General features: G+C 38.8%; 1 protein-coding gene across 1 annotated transcript in view; it reads left to right on the plus strand.

Moving 5' to 3' along the window:
* The window catches only part of LOC135480292 (parafibromin-like), a 51,059-nt gene extending 26,840 nt beyond the window's left edge, over positions 1 to 24,219 (plus strand). Inside the window, exons 12-14 of the mRNA XM_064760093.1 lie at positions 19,497 to 19,588; positions 20,946 to 21,087; positions 23,518 to 24,219. Coding sequence (XP_064616163.1) covers positions 19,497 to 19,588; positions 20,946 to 21,087; positions 23,518 to 23,554 — 271 coding nt within the window. The 3' untranslated portion in view covers positions 23,555 to 24,219. The remainder of the gene's footprint in view (positions 1 to 19,496; positions 19,589 to 20,945; positions 21,088 to 23,517) is intronic.
* The last annotated feature ends 3,337 nt before the right edge of the window (positions 24,220 to 27,556 follow it).

The following is a 27,556-nucleotide window of genomic DNA, read 5'->3' on the forward strand; positions in this document are numbered from 1 at the left end:
TTGTGATCAGTTTGGAGGGCTGTAGAGACAGGCTGTAGAACATGGACAACCCTGAATGACAGAGACTGGATCACATGACCCAGATCCTCTAGATGCTCCTGGTAGATGATTTTCTTCTCATGGATGACAGCTTGCTTCTTCCGCAGTAAATGAGGATAAAACTTATCTCCGTTTGCAGCACCTTGCACCTCCAAGCGTTTCAAACTTTCTTGTTTCTTGTCTGCGGGGGAAAACACATCCAGTGAAATGACAGCTTGGACAATTGCTGACTTGTATCACTAACCACATACCTGTTCACATCCTCTGAGTTTGCCCTAACACAAGTGGTTAACTCTCTCTAACTATCATATGTTGCATATTTGTACTATTGCACAGAAATGGTTAGAAGTCTGTCAGCTTTGTTTTTTATGTAACAAGACATTGAAGCATTTGAGGAGAGCAAATGTTAGATATCATAGGAATAAGAGAAGACTAAAACTTTGTCATGTATATTATGACATGTAGGAATGGTTATAATACAATGTTAAATATATATGGTCATTTCTACACAAGTAACTGTTTGATTTACAAAGCTATGGAATGATACATGTATATAAAGGTGTCCTAATAAAGTCAACACAGAAATGGTGGAAGTGTTACAGAAGTACAGAAGTGAATGTATTAATTAAAACTCAATCTTGTGACAAATGGAAGAATAACACTTCAAACTTCATGGTTACACCATATCCATGACTATATGAAAATGTCCTGAGAAGTTTACCTTGTAAGACTTTATTTCAGATTTTGTTGATGTACATTGACATATAGAAAATTTTGAGCTGTTGTATTTTGAACAAATCATGACATTTTGTGGCATATTTGATGTACCTACACAGTAACAGACTGCCCATGGCCGTGTTTTGACAGGTTTGTCACGTACTTACCCAGTGCTCTGATCTGCATAACCATCACATCATGTTTCTTCATGCTGGAGATGAGCTGATGTGAAAGAGCGATAACAACAGGGTCCATCTTCAGTCTGTCTCTCTTTCTGTGGCAAAATATCTGGCTTTTTCAGCTTGAAGCCTAGTGACGTCAAATTTGGTATTTTGTAGTGTCACCAGCTGTTCTCGTATATGAGCTATCGGTTTGTGGAAGTCTTTGGCAGTGTGAAGAGAAAGTAAGTTTAAGTGGTAACTTCTGCCACAATTAGCTTCTCTGAGAAGTCAAGATGTCCAGTGTGTAGATATAGGTCTGACTTTCAAAGCACCGATCACAAGTTCCCATGCCAAATAGCTAATGTGTTTTATCTAGGACAGCAGTAAGATTTATACAAGTGCTGATGCACTGGTGCTGTGACTAACCTGTTGCTTACAACTGTTTTCTCACTTTTCTCAACATATGTATAACACCCTGGGGATTTGAGTAAACTGTTTTGTGATGACAGTGAGCTTAACTCGCTTCTCAATTCTAACACCCACATCTTCATACCGGAGATCAAAGACATTCTGTTTAAAGATGGCCATCCTGAAGCTATTCCACACACCTGTAATCCCATAGAGAATATTATTTTTAACAACAGACAGATTATCTCCACATGAGGATTGGATTTAGTGGAGTAATTCAGTAAGAAGTAGTTTCCTGCAGTGAGGCACCTGTAGGTAAATTCTCTGTGATTAAAGTGGGTGTCCATTAGCCTGTAATTCCAACTTAATTTTGTGTTGTTGTAGCTTACTAAACTCACTTCCCAATTCATTCTTCTGTTTTATCACAAATGAGATCAAAGAAAACTTGAAGGTACTTCCCCTTTGGTTTATTACTTATGTAAACGTCACATGACTTACTCAACTAAACACCCCCACACCTGTGGAATCTTTCCTGTAGCAACTATTCATTGTTTGTTGGACTACACATTTATAAAAAAGTTGTGTGTAATTCCCAGCCATGGGTTCCTGTTAGCCTTCCTGCTGTGTGGTGCTGTGCCTTGTGGTACATGTACAGGTATAACCCTGGAAGGGCACAGAATGGGCATGATTAGTACACATACCTGTGTGTGTTGTACAAACATCTGGATTGTATCAGTAACACCAGGTAGAGTGTACTGTCACCAGCTACATGTCTATCACCAGTGCAGGTGTCTATACTGTGGTGTTGTAGTCAGGTCTCATTCTCTGCATTTACAACTAGTCACACCTTCAAACTTTATGGTTACGCCATATCCATGACTATATGAAAATGTCCTGAGAAGTTTACGTTGTAAGACTTTATTTCAGATTTTGTTGATGTACATTGACATATCGAAAATTTTGAACTGTTGAATTTTGAACAAATCATGACTTTTTGTGGCATATTTGATGTATCTACACAGTAACAGGCTGCCCATGGCCGTGTTTTGACAGGTTTGTCACGTACTTACCCTGTTGTTTACAACTGTTTTCTCACTTTTCTCAACATATGTATAACACCCTGGGGATTTGAGTAAACTGTTTTGTGATGACAGTGAGCTTAACTCGCTTCTCAATTCTAACACCCACATCTTCATGCCGGAGATCAAAGACATTCTGTTTAAAGATGGCCATCCTGAAGCTATTCCACACACCTGTAATCCCATAGAGAATATTATTTTTAACAACAGACAGATTATCTCCACATGAGGATTGGATTTAGTGGAGTAATTCAGTAAGAAGTAGTTTCCTGCAGTGAGGCACCTGTAGGTAAATTCTCTGTGATTGAAGTGGGTGTCTATTAGCCTGTAATTCCAAGTTAATTTTGTGTTGTTGTAGCTTACTAAACTCACTTCCCAATCCATTCTTCTGTTTTATCACATATGAGATCAAAGAAAACTTGAAAGTACTTCTCCTTTTGTTTATTACTTATGTAAACGTCACATGGCTTATTGAACTAAATACCCCCAACTATGCATTGTTTGTTGGACTACACATTTATAAAACAGTTGTGTGTAATTCCCAGCCATGGGTTCCTGTTAGCCTTCCTGCTGTGTGGTGCTGTGCCTTGTGGTACATGTACAGGTATAACCCTGGAAGGGCACAGAATGGGCATGATCAGTACACATACCTGTGTGTGTTGTACAAACATCTGGATTGTATCAGTAACACCAGGTAGAGTGTACGGTCACCAGCTACATGTCTATCACCAGTGCAGGTGTCTATACTGTGGTGTTGTAGTCAGGTCTCATTCTCTGCTTTTAAAACTAGTCACTTGTAATGCCAGAATGAGACGAAAGAAAACTTGAAGATGATCCTTCTTGGAATTATGACTGGTAAAAACTGTACACTGTATTGGCTTAGGCCACAAGCAGTTGTGGATTATCCTAGCCTTGGATTAATGTTAACTTTAATTACTGCTGTGTGGTTTGAATGCTTGTGGTATTGGCATTGAGTGTTAGGAAATTTGTTGAAAAGTTCCAATGCAATTTTTACCTGAAATTTATTTACAAATAACAGGTACAGTTTTTCATATTAAACCAACTGTTCCAGAAGTATAGATGATTCCAACTTCTGTACGTTTATATTGCCAGTTTTGTGCATCTCCTGCTACCTGTAGCCCTGTTTCAGATTAGTGATTTGTATGACTATGAGGAACAAGCATTGGTTCAGGTATGGACTGTGTTCATTTAGAAGCTGTAAACCTCTATAGCAACCAAATAAACTCCCAAAGTGTCAAACAGCAGAGAAGACAAAAATTACATGTACAGTGGTCGTATATTGAGTGTTTATTTGGTAGGCATCCATATACAACCAGTAATTATGACCGCATGTTTGTATTGATGGACATATATTCTCAATCAACAACATTAAAAAATATCAGAATATTTGATCCATAAATAACAAAGTTGGTGTACTAAATAAACCATAATAACTACAAGTAGAAATAGAAATATTGTGTGGACAAAAGTTCACATAGCACTAAATGATGCATAAACAATATAGTAGGTTGAATATGAAACTCAGGTTATGGTGGTAGTTAGAAAACATTTCTGTAAGCTGTGGTGGTAAAACCAAAGTCTTCATACTGTTCCTGTCCATCAGCATTACCACGGTAACTGCTGTTGTTATTGTGATCAGTTTGGAGGGCTGTAGAGACAGGCTGTAGAACATGGACAACCCTGAATGACAGAGACTGGATCACATGACCCAGATCCTCTAGATGCTCCTGGTAGATGATTTTCTTCTCATGGATGACAGCTTGTTGCTTCCGCAGTAAATGAGGATAAAACTTATCTCCGTTTGCAGCACCTTGCACCTCCAAGCGTTTCAAACTTTCTTGTTTCTTGTCTGCGGGGGAAAACACATCCAGTGAAATGACAGCTTGGACAATTGCTGACTTGTATCACTAACCACATACCTGTTCACATCCTCTGAGTTTGCCCTAACACAAGTGGTTAACTCTCTCTAACTAACATATGTTGCATATTTGTACTATTGCACAGAAATGGTTAGAAGTCTGTCAGCTTTGTTTTTTATGTAACAAGACATTGAAGCATTTGAGGAGAGCAAATGTTAGATATCATAGGAATAAGAGAAGACTAAAACTTTGTCATGTATATTATGACATGTAGGAATGGTTATAATACAATGTTAAATATATATGGTCATTTCTACACAAGTAACTGTTTGATTTACAAAGCTATGGAATGATACATGTATATAAAGGTGTCCTAATAAAGTCAACACAGAAATGGTGGAAGTGTTACAGAAGTACAGAAGTGAATGTATTAATTAAAACTCAATCTTGTGACAAATGGAAGAATAACACTTCAAACTTCATGGTTACACCATATCCATGACTATATGAAAATGTCCTGAGAAGTTTACCTTGTAAGACTTTATTTCAGATTTTGTTGATGTACATTGACATATAGAAAATTTTGAGCTGTTGTATTTTGAACAAATCATGACTTTTTGTGGCATATTTGATGTATCTACACAGTAACAGGCTGCCCATGGCCGTGTTTTGACAGGTTTGTCACGTACTTACCCAGTGCTCTGATCTGCATAACCATCACATCATGTTTCTTCATGCTGGAGATGAGCTGATGTGAAAGAGCGATAACAACAGGGTCCATCTTCAGTCTGTCTCTCTTTCTGTGGCAAAATATCTGGCTTTTTCAGCTTGAAGCCTAGTGACGTCAAATTTGGTATTTTGTAGTGTCACCAGCTGTTCTCGTATATGAGCTATCGGTTTGTGGAAGTCTTTGGCAGTGTGAAGAGAAAGTAAGTTTCAGTGGTAACTTCTGCCACAATTAGCTTCTCTGAGAAGTCAAGATGTCCAGTGTGTAGATATAGGTCTGACTTTCAAAGCACCGATCACAAGTTCACATGCCAAATAGCTAATGTGTTTTATCTAGGACAGCAGTAAGATTTATACAAGTGCTGATGGACTGGTGCTGTGACTAACCTGTTGTTTACAACTGTTTTCTCACTTTTCTCAACATATGTATAACACCCTGGGGATTTGAGTAAACTGTTTTGTGATGACAGTGAGCTTAACTCGCTTCTCAATTCTAACACCCACATCTTCATACCGGAGATCAAAGACATTCTGTTTAAAGATGGCCATCCTGAAGCTATTCCACACACCTGTAATCCCACAGAGAATATTATTTTTAACAACAGACAGATTATCTCCACATGAGGATTGGATTTAGTGGAGTAATTCAGTAAGAAGTAGTTTCCTGCAGTGAGGCACCTGTAGGTAAATTCTCTGTGATTAAAGTGGGTGTCCATTAGCCTGTAATTCCAAGTTAATTTTGTGTTGTTGTAGCTTACTAAACTCACTTCCCAATTCATTCTTCTGTTTTATCACAAATGAGATCAAAGAAAACTTGAAGGTACTTCCCCTTTGGTTTATTACTTATGTAGACGTCACATGACTTACTCAACTAAACACCCCCACACCTGTGGAATCTTTCCTGTAGCAACTATGCATTGTTTGTTGGACTACACATTTATAAAAAAGTTGTGTGTAATTCCCAGCCATGGGTTCCTGTTAGCCTTCCTGCTGTGTGGTGCTGTGCCTTGTGGTACATGTACAGGTATAACCCTGGAAAGGCACAGAATGGGCATGATTAGTACACATACCTGTGTGTGTTGTACAAACATCTGGATTGTATCAGTAACACCAGAGTGTACTGTCACCAGCTACATGTCTATCACCAGTGCAGGTGTCTATACTGTGGTGTTGTAGTCAGGTCTCATTCTCTGCATTTACAACTAGTCTCACCTTCAAACTTTATGGTTACGCCATATCCATGACTATATGAAAATGTCCTGAGAAGTTTACGTTGTAAGACTTTATTTCAGATTTTGTTGATGTACATTGACATATCGAAAATTTTGAACTGTTGAATTTTGAACAAATCATGACTTTTTGTGGCATATTTGATGTATCTACACAGTAACAGGCTGCCCATGGCCGTGTTTTGACAGGTTTGTCACGTACTTACCCTGTTGTTTACAACTGTTTTCTCACTTTTCTCAACATATGTATAACACCCTGGGGATTTGAGTAAACTGTTTTGTGATGACAGTGAGCTTAACTCGCTTCTCAATTCTAACACCCACATCTTCATGCCGGAGATCAAAGACATTCTGTTTAAAGATGGCCATCCTGAAGCTATTCCACACACCTGTAATCCCATAGAGAATATTATTTTTAACAACAGACAGATTATCTCCACATGAGGATTGGATTTAGTGGAGTAATTCAGTAAGAAGTAGTTTCCTGCAGTGAGGCACCTGTAGGTAAATTCTCTGTGATTGAAGTGGGTGTCTATTAGCCTGTAATTCCAAGTTAATTTTGTGTTGTTGTAGCTTACTAAACTCACTTCCCAATCCATTCTTCTGTTTTATCACATATGAGATCAAAGAAAACTTGAAAGTACTTCTCCTTTGGTTTATTACTTATGTAAACGTCACATGGCTTATTGAACTAAATACCCCCAACTATGCATTGTTTATTGGACTACACATTTATAAAACAGTTGTGTGTAATTCCCAGCCATGGGTTCCTGTTAGCCTTCCTGCTGTGTGGTGCTGTGCCTTGTGGTACATGTACAGGTATAACCCTGGAAGGGCACAGAATGGGCATGATTAGTACACATACCTGTGTGTGTTGTACAAACATCTGGATTGTATCAGTAACTCCAGGTAGAGTGTACTGTCACCAGCTACATGTCTATCACCAGTGCAGGTGTCTATACTGTGGTGTTGTAGTCAGGTCTCATTCTCTGCTTTTAAAACTAGTCACTTGTAATGCCAGAATGAGACGAAAGAAAACTTGAAGATGATCCTTCTTGGAATTATGACTGGTAAAAACCGTACACTGTATTGGCTTAGGCCACAAGCAGTTGTGGATTATCCTAGCCTTGGATTAATGTTAACTTTAATTACTGCTGTGTGGTTTGAATGCTTGTGGTATTGGCATTGAGTGTTAGGAAATTTGTTGAAAAGTTCCAATGCAATTTTTACCTGAAATTTATTTACAAATAACAGGTACAGTTCTTGATATTAAACCAACTGTGCCAGAAGTATAGATGATTCCAACTTCTGTACGTTTATATTGCCAGTTTTGTGCATCTTCTGCTACCTGTAGCCCTGTTTCAGATTAGTGATTTGTATGAGGAACAAGCATTGGTTCAGGTATGGACTGTGTTCATTTAGAAGCTGTAAACCTCTATAGCAACCAAATAAACTCCTAAAGTGTCAAACAGCAGAGAGGACAAAAATTACATGTACAGTGGTCGTATATTGAGTGTTTATTTGGTAGGCATCCATATACAACCAGTAATTATGACCGCATGTTTGTATCGATGGACATATATTCTCAATCAACAACATTAAAACATATCAGAATATTTGATCCATAAATAACAAAGTTGGTGTACTAAATAAACCATAATAATTACAAGCAGAAATAGAAATATTGTGTGCACAAAAGTTCACATAGCACTAAATGATGCATAAACAATATGGTAGGTTGGATGTGAAACTCAGGTTATGGTGGTAGTTAGAAAACATTTCTGTAAGCTGTGGTGGTAAAACCAAAGTCTTCATACTGTTCCTGTCCATCAGCATTACCACGGTAACTGCTGTTGTTGTTGTGATCAGTTTGGAGGGCTGTAGAGACAGGCTGTAGAACATGGACAACCCTGGATGACAGAGACTGGATCGCATGACCCAGATCCTCTAGATGCTCCTGGTAGATGATTTTCTTCTCATGGATGACAGCTTGTTGCTTCCGCAGTAAATGAGGATAAAACTTATCTCCGTTTGCAGCACCTTGCACCTCCAAGCGTTTCAAACTTTCTTGTTTCTTGTCTGCGGGGGAAAACACATCCAGTGAAATGACAGCTTGGACAATTGCTGACTTGTATCACTAACCACATACCTGTTCACATCCTCTGAGTTTGCCCTAACACAAGTGGTTAACTCTCTCTAACTAACATATGTTGCATATTTGTACTATTTCACAGAAATGGTTAGAAGTCTGTCAGCTTTGTTTTTAATGTAACAAGACATTGAAGCATTTGAGGAGAGCAACTGTTAGATATCATAGGAATAAGAGAAGACTAAAACTTTGTCATGTATATTATGACATATAGGAATGGTTATAATACAATGTTGAATATATATGGTCATTTCTACACAAGTAACTGTTTGATTAAAAAGGCTATGGAATGATACATATATATAAAGGTGTCCTAATAAAGTCAACACAGAAATGGTGGAAGTGTTACAGAAGTACAGAAGTGAATAATTAAAACTCAATCTTGTGACAAAAGGAAGAATAACACCTTCAAACTTCATGGTTACACCATATCCATGACTATATGAAAATGTCCTGAGAAGTTTACCTTGTAAGACTTTATTTCAGATTTTGTTGATGTACATTGACATATAGAAAATTTTGAGCTGTTGTATTTTGAACAAATCATGACTTTTTGTGGCATATTTGATGTACCTACACAGTAACAGGCTGCCCATGGCCGTGTTTTGACAGGTTTGTCACGTACTTACCCAGTGCTCTGATCTGCATGACCATCACATCATGTTTCTTCATGCTGGAGATGAGCTGATGTGAAATAGCGATAACAACAGGGTCCATCTTCAGTCTGTCTCTCTTTCTGTGGCAAAATATCTGGCTTTTTCAGCTTGAAGCCTAGTGACGTCAAATTTGGTATCTTGTAGTGTCACCAGCGGTTCTCGTATATGAGCTATCGGTTTGTGGAAGTCTTTGGCAGTGTGAAGAGAAAGTAAGTTTCAGTGATAACTTCTGCCACAATTAGCTTCTCTGAGAAGTCAAGATGTCCAGTGTGTAGATATAGGTCTGACTTTCAAAGCACCGATCACAAGTTCCCATGCCAAATAGCTAATGTGTTTTATCTAGGACAGCAGTAAGATTTATACAAGTGCTGATGGACTGGTGCTGTGACTAACCTGTTGTTTACAACTGTTTTCTCACTTTTCTCAACATATGTATAACACCCTGGGGATTTGAGTAAACTGTTTTGTGATATCAGTGAGCTTAACTCGCTTCTCAATTCTAACACCCACATCTTCATACCGGAGATCAAAGACATTCTGTTTAAAGATGGCCATCCTGAAGCTATTCCACACACCTGTAATCCCATAGAGAATATTATTTTTAACAACAGACAGACTATCTCCACATGAGGATTGGATTTAGTGGAGTAATTCAGTAAGAAGTAGTTTCCTGCAGTGAGGCACCTGTAGGTAAATTCTCAGTGATTGAAGTGGGTGTCCATTAGCCTGTAATTCCAAGTTAATTTTGTGTTGTTGTAGCTTACTAAACTCACTTCCCAATCCATTCTTCTGTTTTATCAAATGTGAGATCAAAGAAAACTTGAAAGTACTTCTCCTTTGGTTTATTACTTATGTAAACGTCACATGGCTTATTGAACTAAACACCCCCAACTATGCATTGTTTATTGGACTACACATTTATAAAACAGTTGTGTGTAATTCCCAGCCATGGGTTCCTGTTAGCCTTCCTGCTGTGTGGTGCTGTGCCTTGTGGTACATGTACAGGTATAACCCTGGAAGGGCACAGAATGGGCATGATTAGTACACATACATGTGTGTGTTGTACAAACATCTGGATTGTATCAGTAACACCAGGTAGAGTGTACTGTCACCAGCTACATGTCTATCACCAGTGCAGGTGTCTATACTGTGGTGTTGTAGTCAGGTCTCATTCTCTGCATTTACAACTAGTCACACCTTCAAACTTTATGGTTACGCCATATCCATGACTATATGAAAATGTCCTGAGAAGTTTACGTTGTAAGACTTTATTTCAGATTTTGTTGATGTACATTGACATATCGAAAATTTTGAACTGTTGAATTTTGAACAAAACATGACTTTTTGTGGCATATTTGATGTATCTACACAGTAACAGGCTGCCCATGGCCGTGTTTTGACAGGTTTGTCACGTACTTACCCTGTTGTTTACAACTGTTTTCTCACTTTTCTCAACATATGTATAAGACCCTGAGGATTTGAGTAAACTGTTTTGTGATGACAGTGAGCTTAACTCGCTTCTCAATTCTAACACCCACATCTTCATACCGGAGATCAAAGACATTCTGTTTAAAGATGGCCATCCTGAAGCTGTTCCACACACCTGTAATCCCATAGAGAATATTATTTTTAACAACAGACAGATTATCTCCACATGAGGATTGGATTTAGTGGAGTAATTCAGTAAGAAGTAGTTTCCTGCAGTGAGGCGCCTGTAGGTAAATTCTCTGTGATTAAAGTGGGTGTCCATTAGCCTGTAATTCCAAGTTAATTTTGTGTTGTTGTAGCTTACTAAACTCACTTCCCAATTCATTCTTCTGTTTTATCACAAATGAGATCAAAGAAAACTTGAAGGTACTTCCCCTTTGGTTTATTACTTATGTAGACGTCACATGACTTACTCAACTAAACACACCCACACCTGTGGAATCTTTCCTGTAGCAACTATGCATTGTTTGTTGGACTACACATTTATAAAAAAGTTGTGTGTAATTCCCAGCCATGGGTTCCTGTTAGCCTTCCTGCTGTGTGGTGCTGTGCCTTGTGGTACATGTACAGGTATAACCCTGGAAGGGCACAGAATGGGCATGATTAGTACACATACCTGTGTGTGTTGTACAAACATCTGGATTGTATCAGTAACACCAGGTAGAGTGTACTGTCACCAGCTACATGTCTATCACCAGTGCAGGTGTCTATACTGTGGTGTTGTAGTCAGGTCTCATTCTCTGCTTTTAAAACTAGTCACTTGTAATGCCAGAATGAGACGAAAGAAAACTTGAAGATGATCCTTCTTGGAATTATGACTGGTAAAAACCGTACACTGTATTGGCTTAGGCCACAAGCAGTTGTGGATTATCCTAGCCTTGGATTAATGTTAACTTTAATTACTGCTGTGTGGTTTGAATGCTTGTGGTATTGGCATTGAGTGTTAGGAAATTTGTTGAAAAGTTCCAATGCAATTTTTACCTGAAATTTATTTACAAATAACAGGTACAGTTTTTCATATTAAACCAACTGTGCCAGAAGTATAGATGATTCCAACTTCTGTACGTTTATATTGCCAGTTTTGTGCATCTCCTGCTACCTGTAGCCCTGTTTCAGATTAGTGATTTGTATGAGGAACAAGCATTGGTTCAGGTATGGACTGTGTTCATTTAGAAGCTGTAAACCTCTATAGCAACCAAATAAACTCCTAAAGTGTCAAACAGCAGAGAGGACAAAAATTACATGTACAGTGGTCGTATATTGAGTGTTTATTTGGTAGGCATCCATATACAACCAGTAATTATGACCGCATGTTTGTTATTGATGGACATATATTCTCAATCAACAACATAAAAACATATCAGAATATTTGATCCATAAATAACAAAGTTGGTGTACTAAATAAACCATAATAACTACAAGCAGAAATAGAAATATTGTGTGGACAAAAGTTCACATAGCACTAAATGATGCATAAACAATATGGTAGGTTGGATGTGAAACTCAGGTTATGGTGGTAGTTAGAAAACATTTCTGTAAGCTGTGGTGGTAAAACCAAAGTCTTTATACTGTTCCTGTCCATCAGCATTACCACGGTAACTGCTGTTGTTGTTGTGATCAGTTTGGAGGGCTGTAGAGACAGGCTGTAGAACATGGACAACCCTGAATGACAGAGACTGGATCACATGACCCAGATCCTCTAGATGCTCCTGGTAGATGATTTTCTTCTCATGGATGACAGCTTGCTTCTTCCGCAGTAAATGAGGATAAAACTTATCTCCGTTTGCAGCACCTTGCACCTCCAAGCGTTTCAAACTTTCTTGTTTCTTGTCTGCAGGGGAAAACACATCCAGTGGAATGACAGCTTGGACAATTGCTGACTTGTATCACTAACCACATACCTGTTCACATCCTCTGAGTTTGCCCTAACACAAGTGGTTAACTCTCTCTAACTAACATATGTTGCATATTTGTACTATTGCACAGAAATGGTTAGAAGTCTGTCAGCTTTGTTTTTTATGTAACAAGACATTGAAGCATTTGAGGAGAGCAAATGTTAGATATCATAGGAATAAGAGAAGACTAAAACTTTGTCATGTATATTATGACATGTAGGAATGGTTATAATACAATGTTAAATATATATGGTCATTTCTACACAAGTAACTGTTTGATTTACAAAGCTATGGAATGATACATGTATATAAAGGTGTCCTAATAAAGTCAACACAGAAATGGTGGAAGTGTTACAGAAGTACAGAAGTGAATGTATTAATTAAAACTCAATCTTGAGACAAAAGGAAGAATAACACCTTCAAACTTCATGGTTACACCATATCCATGACTATATGAAAATGTCCTGAGAAGTTTACCTTGTAAGACTTTATTTCAGATTTTGTTGATGTACATTGACATATAGAAAATTTTGAGCTGTTGTATTTTGAACAAATCATGACTTTTTGTGGCATATTTGATGTACCTACACAGTAACAGGCTGCCCATGGCCGTGTTTTGACAGGTTTGTCACGTACTTACCCAGTGCTCTGATCTGCATGACCATCACATCATGTTTCTTCATGCTGGAGATGAGCTGATGTGAAAGAGCGATAACAACAGGGTCCATCTTCAGTCTGTCTCTCTTTCTGTGGCAAAATATCTGGCTTTTTCAGCTTGAAGCCTAGTGACGTCAAATTTGGTATTTTGTAGTGTCACCAGCTGTTCTCGTATATGAGCTATCGGTTTGTGGAAGTCTTTGGCAGTGTGAAGAGAAAGTAAGTTTCAGTGGTAACTTCTGCCACAATTAGCTTCTCTGAGAAGTCAAGATGTCCAGTGTGTAGATATAGGTCTGACTCTCAAAGCACCGATCACAAGTTCCCATGCCAAATAGCTAATGTGTTTTATCTAGGACAGCAGTAAGATTTATGCAAGTGCTGATGGACTGGTGCTGTGACTAACCTGTTGTTTACAACTGTTTTCTCACTTTTCTCAACATATGTATAACACCCTGGGGATTTGAGTAAACTGTTTTGTGATGACAGTGAGCTTAACTCGCTTCTCAATTCTAACACCCACATCTTCATACCGGAGATCAAAGACATTCTGTTTAAAGATGGCCATCCTGAAGCTATTCCACACACCTGTAATCCCATAGAGAATATTATTTTTAACAACAGACAGATTATCTCCACATGAGGATTGGATTTAGTGGAGTAATTCAGTAAGAAGTAGTTTCCTGCAGTGAGGCACCTGTAGGTAAATTCTCTGTGATTGAAGTGGGTGTCCATTAGCCTGTAATTCCAAGTTAATTTTGTGTTGTTGTAGCTTACTAAACTCACTTCCCAATCCATTCTTCTGTTTTATCAAATGTGAGATCAAAGAAAACTTGAAAGTACTTCTCCTTTGGTTTATTACTTATGTAAACGTCACATGGCTTATTGAACTAAACACCCCCAACTATGCATTGTTTATTGGACTACACATTTATAAAACAGTTGTGTGTAATTCCCAGCCATGGGTTCCTGTTAGCCTTCCTGCTGTGTGGTGCTGTGCCTTGTGGTACATGTACAGGTATAACCTTGGAAGGGCACAGAATGGGCATGATCAGTACACATACCTGTGTGTGTTGTACAAACATCTGGATTGTATCAGTAACACCAGGTGGAGTGTACTGTCACCAGCTACATGTCTATCACCAGTGCAGGTGTCTATACTGTGGTGTTGTAGTCAGGTCTCATTCTCTGCTTTTAAAACTAGTCACTTGTAATGCCAGAATGAGACGAAAGAAAACTTGAAGATGATCCTTCTTGGAATTATGACTGGTAAAAACCGTACACTGTATTGGCTTAGGCCACAAGCAGTTGTGGATTATCCTAGCCTTGGATTAATGTTAACTTTAATTACTGCTGTGTGGTTTGAATGCTTGTGGTATTGGCATTGAGTGTTAGGAAATTTGTTGAAAAGTTCCAATGCAATTTTTACCTGAAATTTATTTACAAATAACAGGTACAGTTTTTCATATTAAACCAACTGTGCCAGAAGTATAGATGATTCCAACTTCTGTACGTTTATATTGCCAGTTTTGTGCATCTCCTGCTACCTGTAGCCCTGTTTCAGATTAGTGATTTGTATGAGGAACAAGCATTGGTTCAGGTATGGACTGTGTTCATTTAGAAGCTGTAAACCTCTATAGCAACCAAATAAACTCCTAAAGTGTCAAACAGCAGAGAGGACAAAAATTACATGTACAGTGGTCGTATATTGAGTGTTTATTTGGTAGGCATCCATATACAACCAGTAATTATGACCGCATGTTTGTATTGATGGACATATATTCTCAATCAACAACATTAAAACATATCAGAATATTTGATCCATAAATAACAAAGTTGGTGTACTAAATAAACCATAATAACTACAAGCAGAAATAGAAATATTGTGTGGACAAAAGTTCACATAGCACTAAATGATGCATAAACAATATGGTAGGTTGGATGTGAAACTCAGGTTATGGTGGTAGTTAGAAAACATTTCTGTAAGCTGTGGTGGTAAAACCAAAGTCTTTATACTGTTCCTGTCCATCAGCATTACCACGGTAACTGCTGTTGTTGTTGTGATCAGTTTGGAGGGCTGTAGAGACAGGCTGTAGAACATGGACAACCCTGAATGACAGAGACTGGATCACATGACCCAGATCCTCTAGATGCTCCTGGTAGATGATTTTCTTCTCATGGATGACAGCTTGCTTCTTCCGCAGTAAATGAGGATAAAACTTATCTCCGTTTGCAGCACCTTGCACCTCCAAGCGTTTCAAACTTTCTTGTTTCTTGTCTGCAGGGGAAAACACATCCAGTGGAATGACAGCTTGGACAATTGCTGACTTGTATCACTAACCACATACCTGTTCACATCCTCTGAGTTTGCCCTAACACAAGTGGTTAACTCTCTCTAACTAACATATGTTGCATATTTGTACTATTGCACAGAAATGGTTAGAAGTCTGTCAGCTTTGTTTTTTATGTAACAAGACATTGAAGCATTTGAGGAGAGCAAATGTTAGATATCATAGGAATAAGAGAAGACTAAAACTTTGTCATGTATATTATGACATGTAGGAATGGTTATAATACAATGTTAAATATATATGGTCATTTCTACACAAGTAACTGTTTGATTTACAAAGCTATGGAATGATACATGTATATAAAGGTGTCCTAATAAAGTCAACACAGAAATGGTGGAAGTGTTACAGAAGTACAGAAGTGAATGTATTAATTAAAACTCAATCTTGAGACAAAAGGAAGAATAACACCTTCAAACTTCATGGTTACACCATATCCATGACTATATGAAAATGTCCTGAGAAGTTTACCTTGTAAGACTTTATTTCAGATTTTGTTGATGTATATTGACATATCGAAAATTTTGAGCTGTTGTATTTTGAACAAATCATGACTTTTTGTGGCATATTTGATGTATCTACACAGTAACAGGCTGCCCATGGCCGTGTTTTGACAGGTTTGTCACGTACTTACCCAGTGCTCTGATCTGCATGACCATCACATCATGTTTCTTCATGCTGGAGATGAGCTGATGTGAAATAGCGATAACAACAGGGTCCATCTTCAGTCTGTCTCTCTCTGTGTGGCAAAATATCTGTTTTTTTCAGCTTTGAAGCCTAGTGACGTCAAATTTGGTATCTTGTAGTGTCACCAGCTGTTCTCGTATATGAGCTATCAGTTTGTGGGAGTCTTTGGCAGTGTGAAGAGAAAGTAAGTTTCAGTGGTAACTTCTGCCACAATTAGCTTCTCTGAGAAGTCAAGATGTCCAGTGTGTAGATATAGGTCTGACTTTCAAAGCACCGATCACAAGTTCCCATGCCAAATAGCTAATGTGTTTTATCTAGGACAGCAGTAAGATTTATACAAGTGCTGATGGACTGGTGCTGTGACTAACCTGTTGCTTACAACTGTTTTCTCACTTTTCTCAACATATGTATAACACCCTGGGGATTTGAGTAAACTGTTTTGTGATGACAGTGAGCTTAACTCGCTTCTCAATTCTAACACCCACATCTTCATACCGGAGATCAAAGACATTCTGTTTAAAGATGGCCATCCTGAAGCTATTCCACACACCTGTAATCCCATAGAGAATATTATTTTTAACAACAGACAGATTATCTCCACATGAGGATTGGATTTAGTGGAGTAATTCAGTAAGAAGTAGTTTCCTGCAGTGAGGCACCTGTAGGTAAATTCTCTGTGATTGAAGTGGGTGTCCATTAGCCTGTAATTCCAAGTTAATTTTGTGTTGTTGTAGCTTACTAAACTCACTTCCCAATCCATTCTTCTGTTTTATCACATATGAGATCAAAGAAAACTTGAAAGTACTTCTCCTTTGGTTTATTATGTAAACGTCACATGGCTTATTGAACTAAACACCCATAACTATGCATTGTTTGTTGGACTACACATTTATAAAAAAGTTGTGTGTAATTCCCAGCCATGGGTTCCTGTTAGCCTTCCTGCTGTGTGGTGCTGTGCCTTGTGGTACATGTACAGGTATAACCCTGGAAGGGCACAGAATGGGCATGATTAGTACACATACCTGTGTGTGTTGTACAAACATCTGGATTGTATCAGTAACACCAGGTAGAGTGTACTGTCACCAGCTACATGTCTATCACCAGTGCAGGTGTATATACTGTGGTGTTGTAGTCAGGTCTCATTCTCTGCTTTTAAAACTAGTCTCTTGTAATGCCAGAATGAGACGAAAGAAAAATTGAAGATGATCCTTCTTGGAATTATGACTGGTAAAAACCGTACACTGTATTGGCTTAGGCCACAAGCAGTTGTGGATTATCCTAGCCTTGGATTAATGTTAACTTTAATTACTGCTGTGTGGTTTGAATGCTTGTGGTATTGGCATTGAGTGTTAGGAAATTAGTTGAAAAGTTCCAATGCAATTTTTACCTGAAATTTATTTACAAATAACAGGTACAGTTCTTGATATTAAACCAACTGTGCCAGAAGTATAGATGATTCCAACTTCTGTACGTTTATATTGCCAGTTTTGTGCATCTTCTGCTACCTGTAGCCCTGTTTCAGATTAGTGATTTGTATGAGGAACAAGCATTGGCTCAGTTATGGACTGTGTTCATGGAGAAGCTGTAAACCTCTGTGGCAACCAAAGTGTCAGACAACAGAGAGGACAAAATTACATGTACAGTGGTCATATTGAGTGTTTAAACAAATAGATAGATTCCTGTTAGCCTTTCTTTCTTTTGGTACTTGTACAGGTATAGGTCTTGAAAGACACAGCATGAGTTGTAAATTAGTATCTAAGTATGTTGAACAGGCACAGGAATTGTATCCTGAACAACAGGTAGAGTGTACAGTCACCAGCTGACTGTAATGAACAACAGGTTGAGTGTGCATGACACCAGCAATGCCATTCACCTTACATATACCTGTGTTAATGGCATTCACTTTACATGTACCTGTGTTAATGCCAGTTCTACAGGTGCTTGTACACTGTTTCTTTTACAGAATTTTTGTTTAATGGATTCACCTTACATATACCTGTGTGAAAGCCATTCACCTTACATATACCTGTGTTAATGCCATTCTACAGGTGTTTGTACACTGTCCCTGTAGAATATTTGTGTTAAGTCCATTCACCATACATATACCTGTGTTAATGCCATTCTACAGGTGTTTGTACACTGTCCCTGTAGAATATTTGTGTTTAGTCCATTCACCTCCCATATACCTGTGTTAATGCCGTTCACCTTGCATATAACTGTGTTAATGCAGTTTACCTTACATATACCTGTATTAGTACCATTCACCTTACATATACCTGTGTTAATGCCGTTCACCTTACATATATCTGTGTGAAAGCCATTCACCTTACATATACCTGTGTTAATGCCATTCACTGTTTATATACCTGTGTTAATGCCATGCTACAGGTGTTTGTACACTGTCCCTGTAGAGTATTTGTGTTAAGTCCATTCACCATACATATACCTGTGTTAATGCCATTCACTTTACATGTACCTGTGTTAATGCCAGTTCTACAGGTGCTTGTACACTGTTTCTTTTACAGAATTTTTGTTTAATGGATTCACCTTACATATACCTGTGTGAAAGCCATTCACCTTACATATACCTGTGTTAATGCCATTCTACAGGTGTTTGTACACTGTCCCTGTAGAATATTTGTGTTAAGTCCATTCACCATACATATACCTGTGTTAATGCCATTCTACAGGTGTTTGTACACTGTCCCTGTAGAATATTTGTGTTTAGTCCATTCATCTTACATATACCTGTGTTAATGCCGTTCACCTTGCGTATAACTGTGTTAATGCAGTTTACCTTATATATACCTGTATTAGTACCATTCACCTTACATATACCTGTGTTAATGCCATTCACCTTACATATATCTGTGTGAAAGCCATTCACCTTACGTATACCTGTGTTAATGCCATTCACTGTTTATATACCTGTGTTAATGCCATTCTACAGGTGTTTGTACACTGTCCCTGTAGAATATTTGTGTTAAGTCCATTCACCATACATATACCTGTGTTAATGCCATTCACTGTTTATATACCTGTGTTAATGCCATTCTACAGGTGTTTGTACACTGTCCCTGTAGAATATTTGTGTTAAGTCCATTCACCATACATACACCTGTGTTAATGCCGTTCACCTTACATATAACTGTGTTAATGCAGTTCACCTTACATATACCTGTATTAGTACCATTCACCTTACATATACCTGTGTTAATGCCGTTCACTTTACATATATCTGTGTGAAAGCCATCCACCTTACACATACCTGTGTAAATGCAGATTACCTTGCATGTACCTGTGTTAATGACGTTCTGCTGGTGTTTGTTCACTGTACGTGTACAGTATTTATGTTCACGTTCACTTCTCTCTGTTTGCAGGGACCGGGTGGTGGCGGTGTTTGTACAAGGGCCAGCTTGGCAGTTTAAGGGATGGCCCTGGGACGGGAATCCTGTGGAAATCTTCGCCAGAAGTGAGTACATGTCTTCTTCAGTCATTTCCTTGTTGGGCATGACAAAAATCTAACATTTCCTTGTGGCGTATGACAATAATCTAACATTTCCTTGTGCAGGATGACAATAATCTAACATTTCCTTGTGGAGCATGACAGTAATCTAACATTTCCTTGTGGCGTATGACAATAATCTAACATTTCCTTGTGGAGCATTACAGTAATCTAACATTTCCTTGTGGCGTATGACAATCATCTAACCTTTCCTTGTGGAGCATGACAATAATCTAACCTTTCCTTGTGGAGCATGACAATAATCAAATATTTCCTTGTGGAGCAAGACAATAATCTAACATTTCCTTGTGGAGCATGACAGTAATCTAACATTTCCTTGTGGAGCATTACAGTAATCTAACATTTCCTTGTGGAGCATGACAATAATCTAACCTTTCCTTGTGGAGCATGACAATAATCTAATATTTCCTTGTGGAGCATGACAATAATCTAACATTTCCTTGTGGAGCATGACAGTAATCTAACATTTCCTTGTGGAGCATGACAATAATCTAACATTTCCTTGTGGCGTATGACAATAATCTAACATTTCCTTGTGGAGCATGACAATAATCTAACATTTCCTTGTGGCGTATGACAATAATCTAACATTTCCTTGTGCAGCATGACAATAATCTAACATTTCCTTGTGGAGCATTACAGTAATCTAACATTTCCTTGTGGCGTATGACAATAATCTAACATTTCCTTGTGGAGCATGACAATAATCTAACCTTTCCTTGTGGAGCATGACAATAATCTAATATTTCCTTGTGGAGCAAGACAATAATCTAACATTTCTGTGTTCATAGTGACAGCGTTTCACTAAGACTGTGTTTTCTATGTTCACATTTTGAGCATTTCACTAAGACTATGCTTTCTATGCTTTAGAACTAGGATTTCACTAAGACAGTTTTGTCTGTGTTTTACTGCTGGCGTTTGACTATGAGTGTGTTTTCTGTGTTTTAGTATGCGACTTTTTCTAAGACTGTGTTTTCTGTGTTCATAGTGACAGCGTTTAACTAAGACTGTGTTTTCTGTGTTTTAGTATGAGACTTGTACTAAAACTGTGTTTTCTGTGTTCGTAGTCAGAGCGTTTCACTAATACTGTGGTTTCTGTGTTTTAGTATGAGACTTGTACTAAAACTGTGTTTTCTGTGTTCGTAGTCAGAGCGTTTCACTAATACTGTGGTTTCTGTGTTTTAGTATGAGACTTGTACTAAAACTGTGTTTTCTGTGTTCGTAGTCAGAGCGTGTCACTAATACTGTGGTTTCTGTGTTTTAGTACAAGACTTTTACTGAGACTGTATTTTCTGTGTTTCAGTACGAGCTTTCCACTTGAAATGGTCTGAGCTGCCCCTGGACAGCAATGTGAAAAAGTGGGCGGTGCATGTGTTGAATCTGGACAGGCGTAAGCGGCATCTAGACCGAGCGACCTTCAACCAGCTCTGGGAGCACTTAGACAGGTACAGTATTGCTCCGTCCTAACAATATATCTGCCACAGATGTTGGACAGAACATCTGCTTAGGAAGGGTGTAATACCACATCATATGCTGATCACATAGCAAAGATGGGTGTACCATTCACGTAGGATCCGCGTAGGATCCCCGTAGGATCAGACCATCATCCATGTAGGGTTTTACAAAATACACATTCACACATAAACTCATCTAACTAATAAGAAATGCCACAATACCATACCTTGTTTGTTCGTTTAGAACAAAAAATATTCACAAGCGCCCTAATTCCTGGCATGGTTACTACTTTGCACATGATCATTTATATTATGCAGATTGAGTTTTTACTGTTTTCGCAATTATTCTGTAAATGTAAAACCATATCATACATGTACAATAATTTTTCTTTCAGTGCTAATTTTCTGAGGAAGTTAAGTGAAGTGCAAAGTATAGAGTACAGTTGGTAATTTGTAACATTAGTACAGCTCTTGGTGAGAACTTTGGTTGTCCAGGAATGCAGTGGTGATTTTACATTTCGACTGACACTAATAAACTTGGTTGAGAAATGGGAAAGCAAATCTCAGCAGTCATGCATTGGGCTAGCTCCCCTTTTTACTGGCTTGAATGTGTGAGAGTAAGGCAAGTGATGGACCATTCATGGATACTTTTCTTGTCTTCACGCCTTGTCTTCTGCCTTACTGAAGATACATTGTGTCATGTTTATAGCTAGCATGTTTGCAATGGTGAAAGTGCTGTAAAATGGTCCAAATAAGACTACATGTACCATTATATGGACTGCGTGACATCAGATGTGTTAGAACCTATCTCTGCTTGTTACTCACTTATCCAACATATATCTGATATTTTTATCTATAAGGTTCTAAATTATTTACAATTTACTGTGCACTTTATATTGTATATGATCTCACTGTTTTAGGGAAAGAGGAATTTCTCGCATTTGAGGGAATTGCCTTTAAAATAAATCACAAGTTATCTATAGTGTATGGAACATTGAAAGAGAGTTGATAATAAGATACAGTTTACAACATCCATGAGGTCCTTTTCGTTAAAACATGTATGCTACCTGTGTTAAAAGAATTTACTGGAGGATCATGTTCTAAAAGATAGCTACCACTTGTCCATAAAATTCAGTAGAAAATCATAACCTTTTTAAAAGTATTGGGCCCCTGCATGTGAACTTGGCAAGCAGTGAAAGACATTATAATACACTGTGCACTTTATTATTGAATGGCCCAGTTTTCATCCACCAAAATGCTGGCCGCTGTCATATTAGTGAAATATTCTGGTGTACGGCATAAAAACAAGAATCAAATAAATAAAATCTGATTATAACTGAATGGTTAAACCAATGGGTTTTGGATTCTCATACACACTTCTAGGTGGTGATGTCTCACGTTACAGAGATATCCTGAAGTAAACGGATAGCCCGAATTAGGAAACGTGGGGTTTTCAAACACACTTCTAGATGGTTCTCATACACACTTCTAGATGGTTCTCATACGCACTTTTAGACGATTCTTGTACACACTTATAAATGGCTCTCATACACACTTCTGAACGGTTCTCATACACCCGTATGGATGGTTCTCATACACACTTCTTAATGGCTCTCATACACACTTCTGAACGGTTCTCATACACTCGTATGGATGGTTCTCATACACACTTCTTAATGGTTCTCGTACACACTTTTAGACCATTCTCATACACACTTTTAGACAGCTCATACACACTTCTAGATGCTTTTCATATACACTTCTAGACGGCTGTCATACACACCTCTGGATGGTTCTCATACACGCTTTTAGACTGCTCTCATACGCGCTTCTAGAGGGTTCTCATACACACTTCTGGACAGCTCATAAACACTTGTAGATGGTTCTCATACATCCTTCTACAGGTACATGTGGGTACATACACACTTGTGTATGTACGGTGACGTCCCTGCAGGTTCATGTAGGTACATACACTCTTGTAGATGGTGACGCCTCAGCAGGTACATATGGGTACATACACACTTGTAGATGAGATGATGATGTCTCTGCAGGTACATGTGGGAACATGTACACTTGTAGATGGTGACGTCTCTGCATGTACATGTAAGTGGACAGTTCTTGTACACACTTCCAGACGGCAGAGCCTCTGCGTTTTGATCAGCAAGCTCAATACTGTTATAGCTTCCTCTCCGTCCGTAAGTGGGAAGTTCTGGCAGCAACCTGCGGATGGTCGTGGGTTCCTCCAGGCTCTGCTCGGTTTCCTCCCACCATAATGCTGGCCACCATCGTATAAGTGAAATATTCTTTAGTGCAGCATAAAACAGCAATCAAATCAAATAAATCACTACTGTTATACAGTGTTCGTAAATGCAGTCTGTTATCATTCTGAAAGTAGTAACCAAGTGCCTGTTCTCTTTTCAGGCACATGATGAAGAACAAACCCCATTTGAGGTTCTGAGGAGGACATATAGTATTAAGATTCATAAAGCCTTAGTATCTGGACCATGTACATGTGTAAATATTGTAAGATTATCACAGCTGTCAATAGCATTTATACCTGTAACTTGTTGTGCCCTACTGGTCATGGTATGTCTACACACAACTCGTTAGTAAAGTACATGTAAGTGGATGGACCTGAACATTGTACAGGTGCTTTCAGGCGCGTACTTTTTGTAAAGTAAATGGTTTTTGTTGTCATTTTTTGTTTTTGTACTTGCATGCTTTTCCCCCTGGTTTTCTTTGACAGGCAACCTAGAATGAAGCCAATACTACAGTACAGCATGCTGTAGTAAGTAATTTTAGGGCCATGCCATGAGAATTAACACAGACCTTCTAGTGTACCTTAACAATAAATTTTCTGTTACTTTCAACTCATTTCATGTGAAGTGTTCAGTGGCTCAACCATGTCAGCCATGTGTACAGGTTTTAATAATAATAATACCATCTAGTTTACCATCTAGAAGTTGTATAGCATGCATTCTTGCAAACAAGTTTAGTATTAACTGCATTGACAGTGTTGTGACCAAAACTGAAGGTGATTTTGACTGAAATAAGACATAATATTCAGACAGTGCATGCTGTGGGGTGGGACATCATGAATTGTCAGCTCGACAGAAGTGATATTTAGTGAGTTGAAGCTCACAATTTCTGATGTCCCACCCCACAGCATGCCCCATGTGATTTTTAATACCGAAAAAACAACTGTACCTCTTTGAGTTGTACTTTGAATCATCAAATTTGTTCGCCGATAAGGGAGCTATGAAAACCGTGCGGTTGTTTACAAACAAGCAGATGCCAGAGAGCTCTCAAAAATGGATATAACTGCTGTGGAATAAACACATGTGATCTTTGGGTATTAGCATGAGATCGTTGGATATTGTCTCGTGAACGTGGAATAATACTTTGGAAGTGTGACACTGCATTTCTTGGCGAGCATGATCGTTGTACATCATGTTTTGCGGATTATCATGTGACTGTCTCTCGACCAGTGGAATCTGATAATTACCCTATGAGGTATAATAATAGGAGTTAGAACCTGCTTGGAACACAGGAGTGTGAGTTACCGCCATATTCATCCCGTGGTGCGTTAAGTGTACATGAGTTACCTCTGTATTCATCCCATGGTGCGTTAAGTGTGCATGAGTTACCCCCATATTCATCCCATGGTGCGTTAAGTGTGCGTGAGTTACCTCCATATTCATCCCATGGTGCGTTAAGTGTACACGAGTTACCTCTGTATTCATCCCATGGTGCGTTAAGTGTGCATGAGTTACCCCCATATTCATCCCATGGTGCGTTAAGTGTGCGTGAGTTACCTCCATATTCATCCCATGGTGCGTTAAGTGTACACGAGTTACCTCTGTATTCATCCCATGGTGCGTTAAGTGTGCATGAGTTACCTCCATATTCATCCCATGGTGTGTTAAGTGTGCATGATTTACCCCCATATTCATCTCGTGGTGTGTTAAGTGCACATGAGTTCCCTCTGTATTCATCCCATGGTGTGTTAAGTGTGCATGAGTTACCTCTGTATTCATCCCATGGTGCATTAAGTGCGCATGATTTACCCCCATATTCATCCCATGGTGTGTTAAGTGTACATGAGTTACCTCTGTATTCATCCCATGGTGTGTTAAGTGTGCGTGAGTTACCTCCATATTCATCCCGTGGTGCGTTAAGTGTACATGAGTTACCTCTGTATTCATCCCATGGTGTGTTAAGTGTGCATGAGTTACTGCCATATTCATCCCGTGGTGCGTTAAGTGTACATGAGTTACCTCCATATTCATCCCATGGTGTGTTAAGTGTACATGAGTTACCTCCATATTCATCCCGTGGTGTGTTAAGTGTACATGAGTTACCTCCATATTCATCCCATGGTGCGTTAAGTGTACGAGTTACCTCTGTATTCATCCCATGGTGTGTTAAGTGTGCATGAGTTACTGCCATATTCATCCCGTGGTGTTTTAAGTGTGCATGAGTTACCTGTGTGTTCATCCCATGGTGTGTTAAGTGTGCGTGAGTTACCCCCATATTCATCCCATGGTGTGTTAAGTATGCATGATTTACCCCCATATTCATCCCGAGGTGTGTTAAGTGTACATGAGTTACCTCCAAATTCATCCCATGGTGTGTTAAGTGTACATGAGTTACCTCCATATTCATCCCGAGGTGTGTTAAGTGTACTTGAGTTACCTCCATATTCATCCCATGGTGTGTTAAGTGTGCGTGAGTTACCTCCATATTCATCCCATGGTGTGCTAAGTGTACATGAGTTACCTCCATATTCATCTCATGGTGTGTTAAGTGTGCATGAGTTACCTCCATATTCATGCCATGGTGTGCTAAGTGTACATGAGTTACCTCCTTTTTCATCTCATGGTGTGTTAAGTGTGCATGAGTTACTGCCATGTTCATCCCGTGGTGTGTTAAGTGTACATGAGTTACCTCTGTATTCATCCCATGGTGTGTTAAGTGTGCATGAGTTACCTCTGTATTCATCCCATGGTGTGTTAAGTGTACATGAGTTACCTCCATATTCATCCCGTGGTGTGTTAAGTGTACATAAGTTACCTCTGTATTCATCCCATGGTGTGTTAAGTGTGCATGAGTTACCTCTGTATTCATCCCATGGTGCATTAAGTATGCATGATTTACCCCCATATTCATCCCATGGTGTGTTAAGTGTACATGAGTTACTGCCATATTCATCCCGTGTTGTGTTAAGTGTGCATGTGTTCAAGTTGGAAGTATAAAGCAAGCTTACATCACAGTACCAGAATGAGCAGAATTCATAAGGCACCTTGGGACTGCAGCAATGTTTGGGACAGCAGCGTTGTTTGGGACTGCAGCATTGTTCGGGACAGCAGTGTTGTTTGGGACTGCAGCAATGTTCTGCCAAAGCAGTGCCATTCCTGTAGCGAGTCTTGCCTTAACCCCGACAGATTGTAGGTTCGAATCCAATGTCGATACAGCGCGATACAGCGTTTGTGAAGCTACATCCCTGGGGCATCTTGAACATAGGGATCGTAGGCCTAAGTTCATTGTAAATCACTAGGATCATGATCATTGCCTTAACTTACATTCAGTCTCCTCCTGCACAAGGGGATTCCAAGCTACGATAGTCATAACTTAGAATGAAAAATTGCAATTGATACTGGTAGTTAGAGTGTTCACATAGGCTTGCTCGTATTTTACACATAAAAAGTTCTGCAATGTGCTCCAGGATATGTGTACATGGTTAGCATAAGCATACTGCTTTTGTTACTTACTAGTGATATATGGACATCGGTTATATGACAAGGTGAATTGTAGATAATTAGGAAATTAAACCAGATACCATTGAATTGGTTTTCCTGCAAGAAATATCAACTTATCAATCAAATAGTAAACTTCCAGCTATAAGATGAAATGTCCTATTTGTCTAGTCAAAGTGCCAGAGAGACAGTAACAGCACCGGCATGCTTGCAGGTTATCAACATAACTTCATATATAAGGTGTTTATTTTTGCAAAATGGTATCAGTGTATAGATATACATGTACTTGTAAAATGTGTACAGGTATAACTGGACTTAGGTACCCGCATGATGAAAGTGTGGAGTTGCACAATTGTAAGCACAAAATTTTCCGAAATAGTTCATATAAATGTGTACCAGAAAAATCAAGGTGCGCATTAAATACACATTTCACACAGAGCTCCTTTCTCGAAGACAAGGCTTAGTCTCTGGGTTAAGTTCCACGGGACAAGTTTTGGATGTGCTGTGTCCCGTCATTGTATGTGTTCATGCATCTCAATAGGGTGCTAATGCCGCGAGGGCTGTGGAAACAAGGTGTGTTGATACAGGACAGGTTAGTAAAACAGATATTTTTCTTAATCATCATCAGTGTTTTCTTGTAATTGTGGTTGTGTGTCTGATTTATACAAGATACCAAATGCACGATTGGCTGGTTTCATTTCACT

Source organism: Liolophura sinensis, chromosome 13 (assembly GCF_032854445.1).
Source record: "Liolophura sinensis isolate JHLJ2023 chromosome 13, CUHK_Ljap_v2, whole genome shotgun sequence".
In the NCBI taxonomy this organism is placed as follows: Eukaryota; Metazoa; Mollusca; class Polyplacophora; order Chitonida; family Chitonidae; genus Liolophura; species Liolophura sinensis.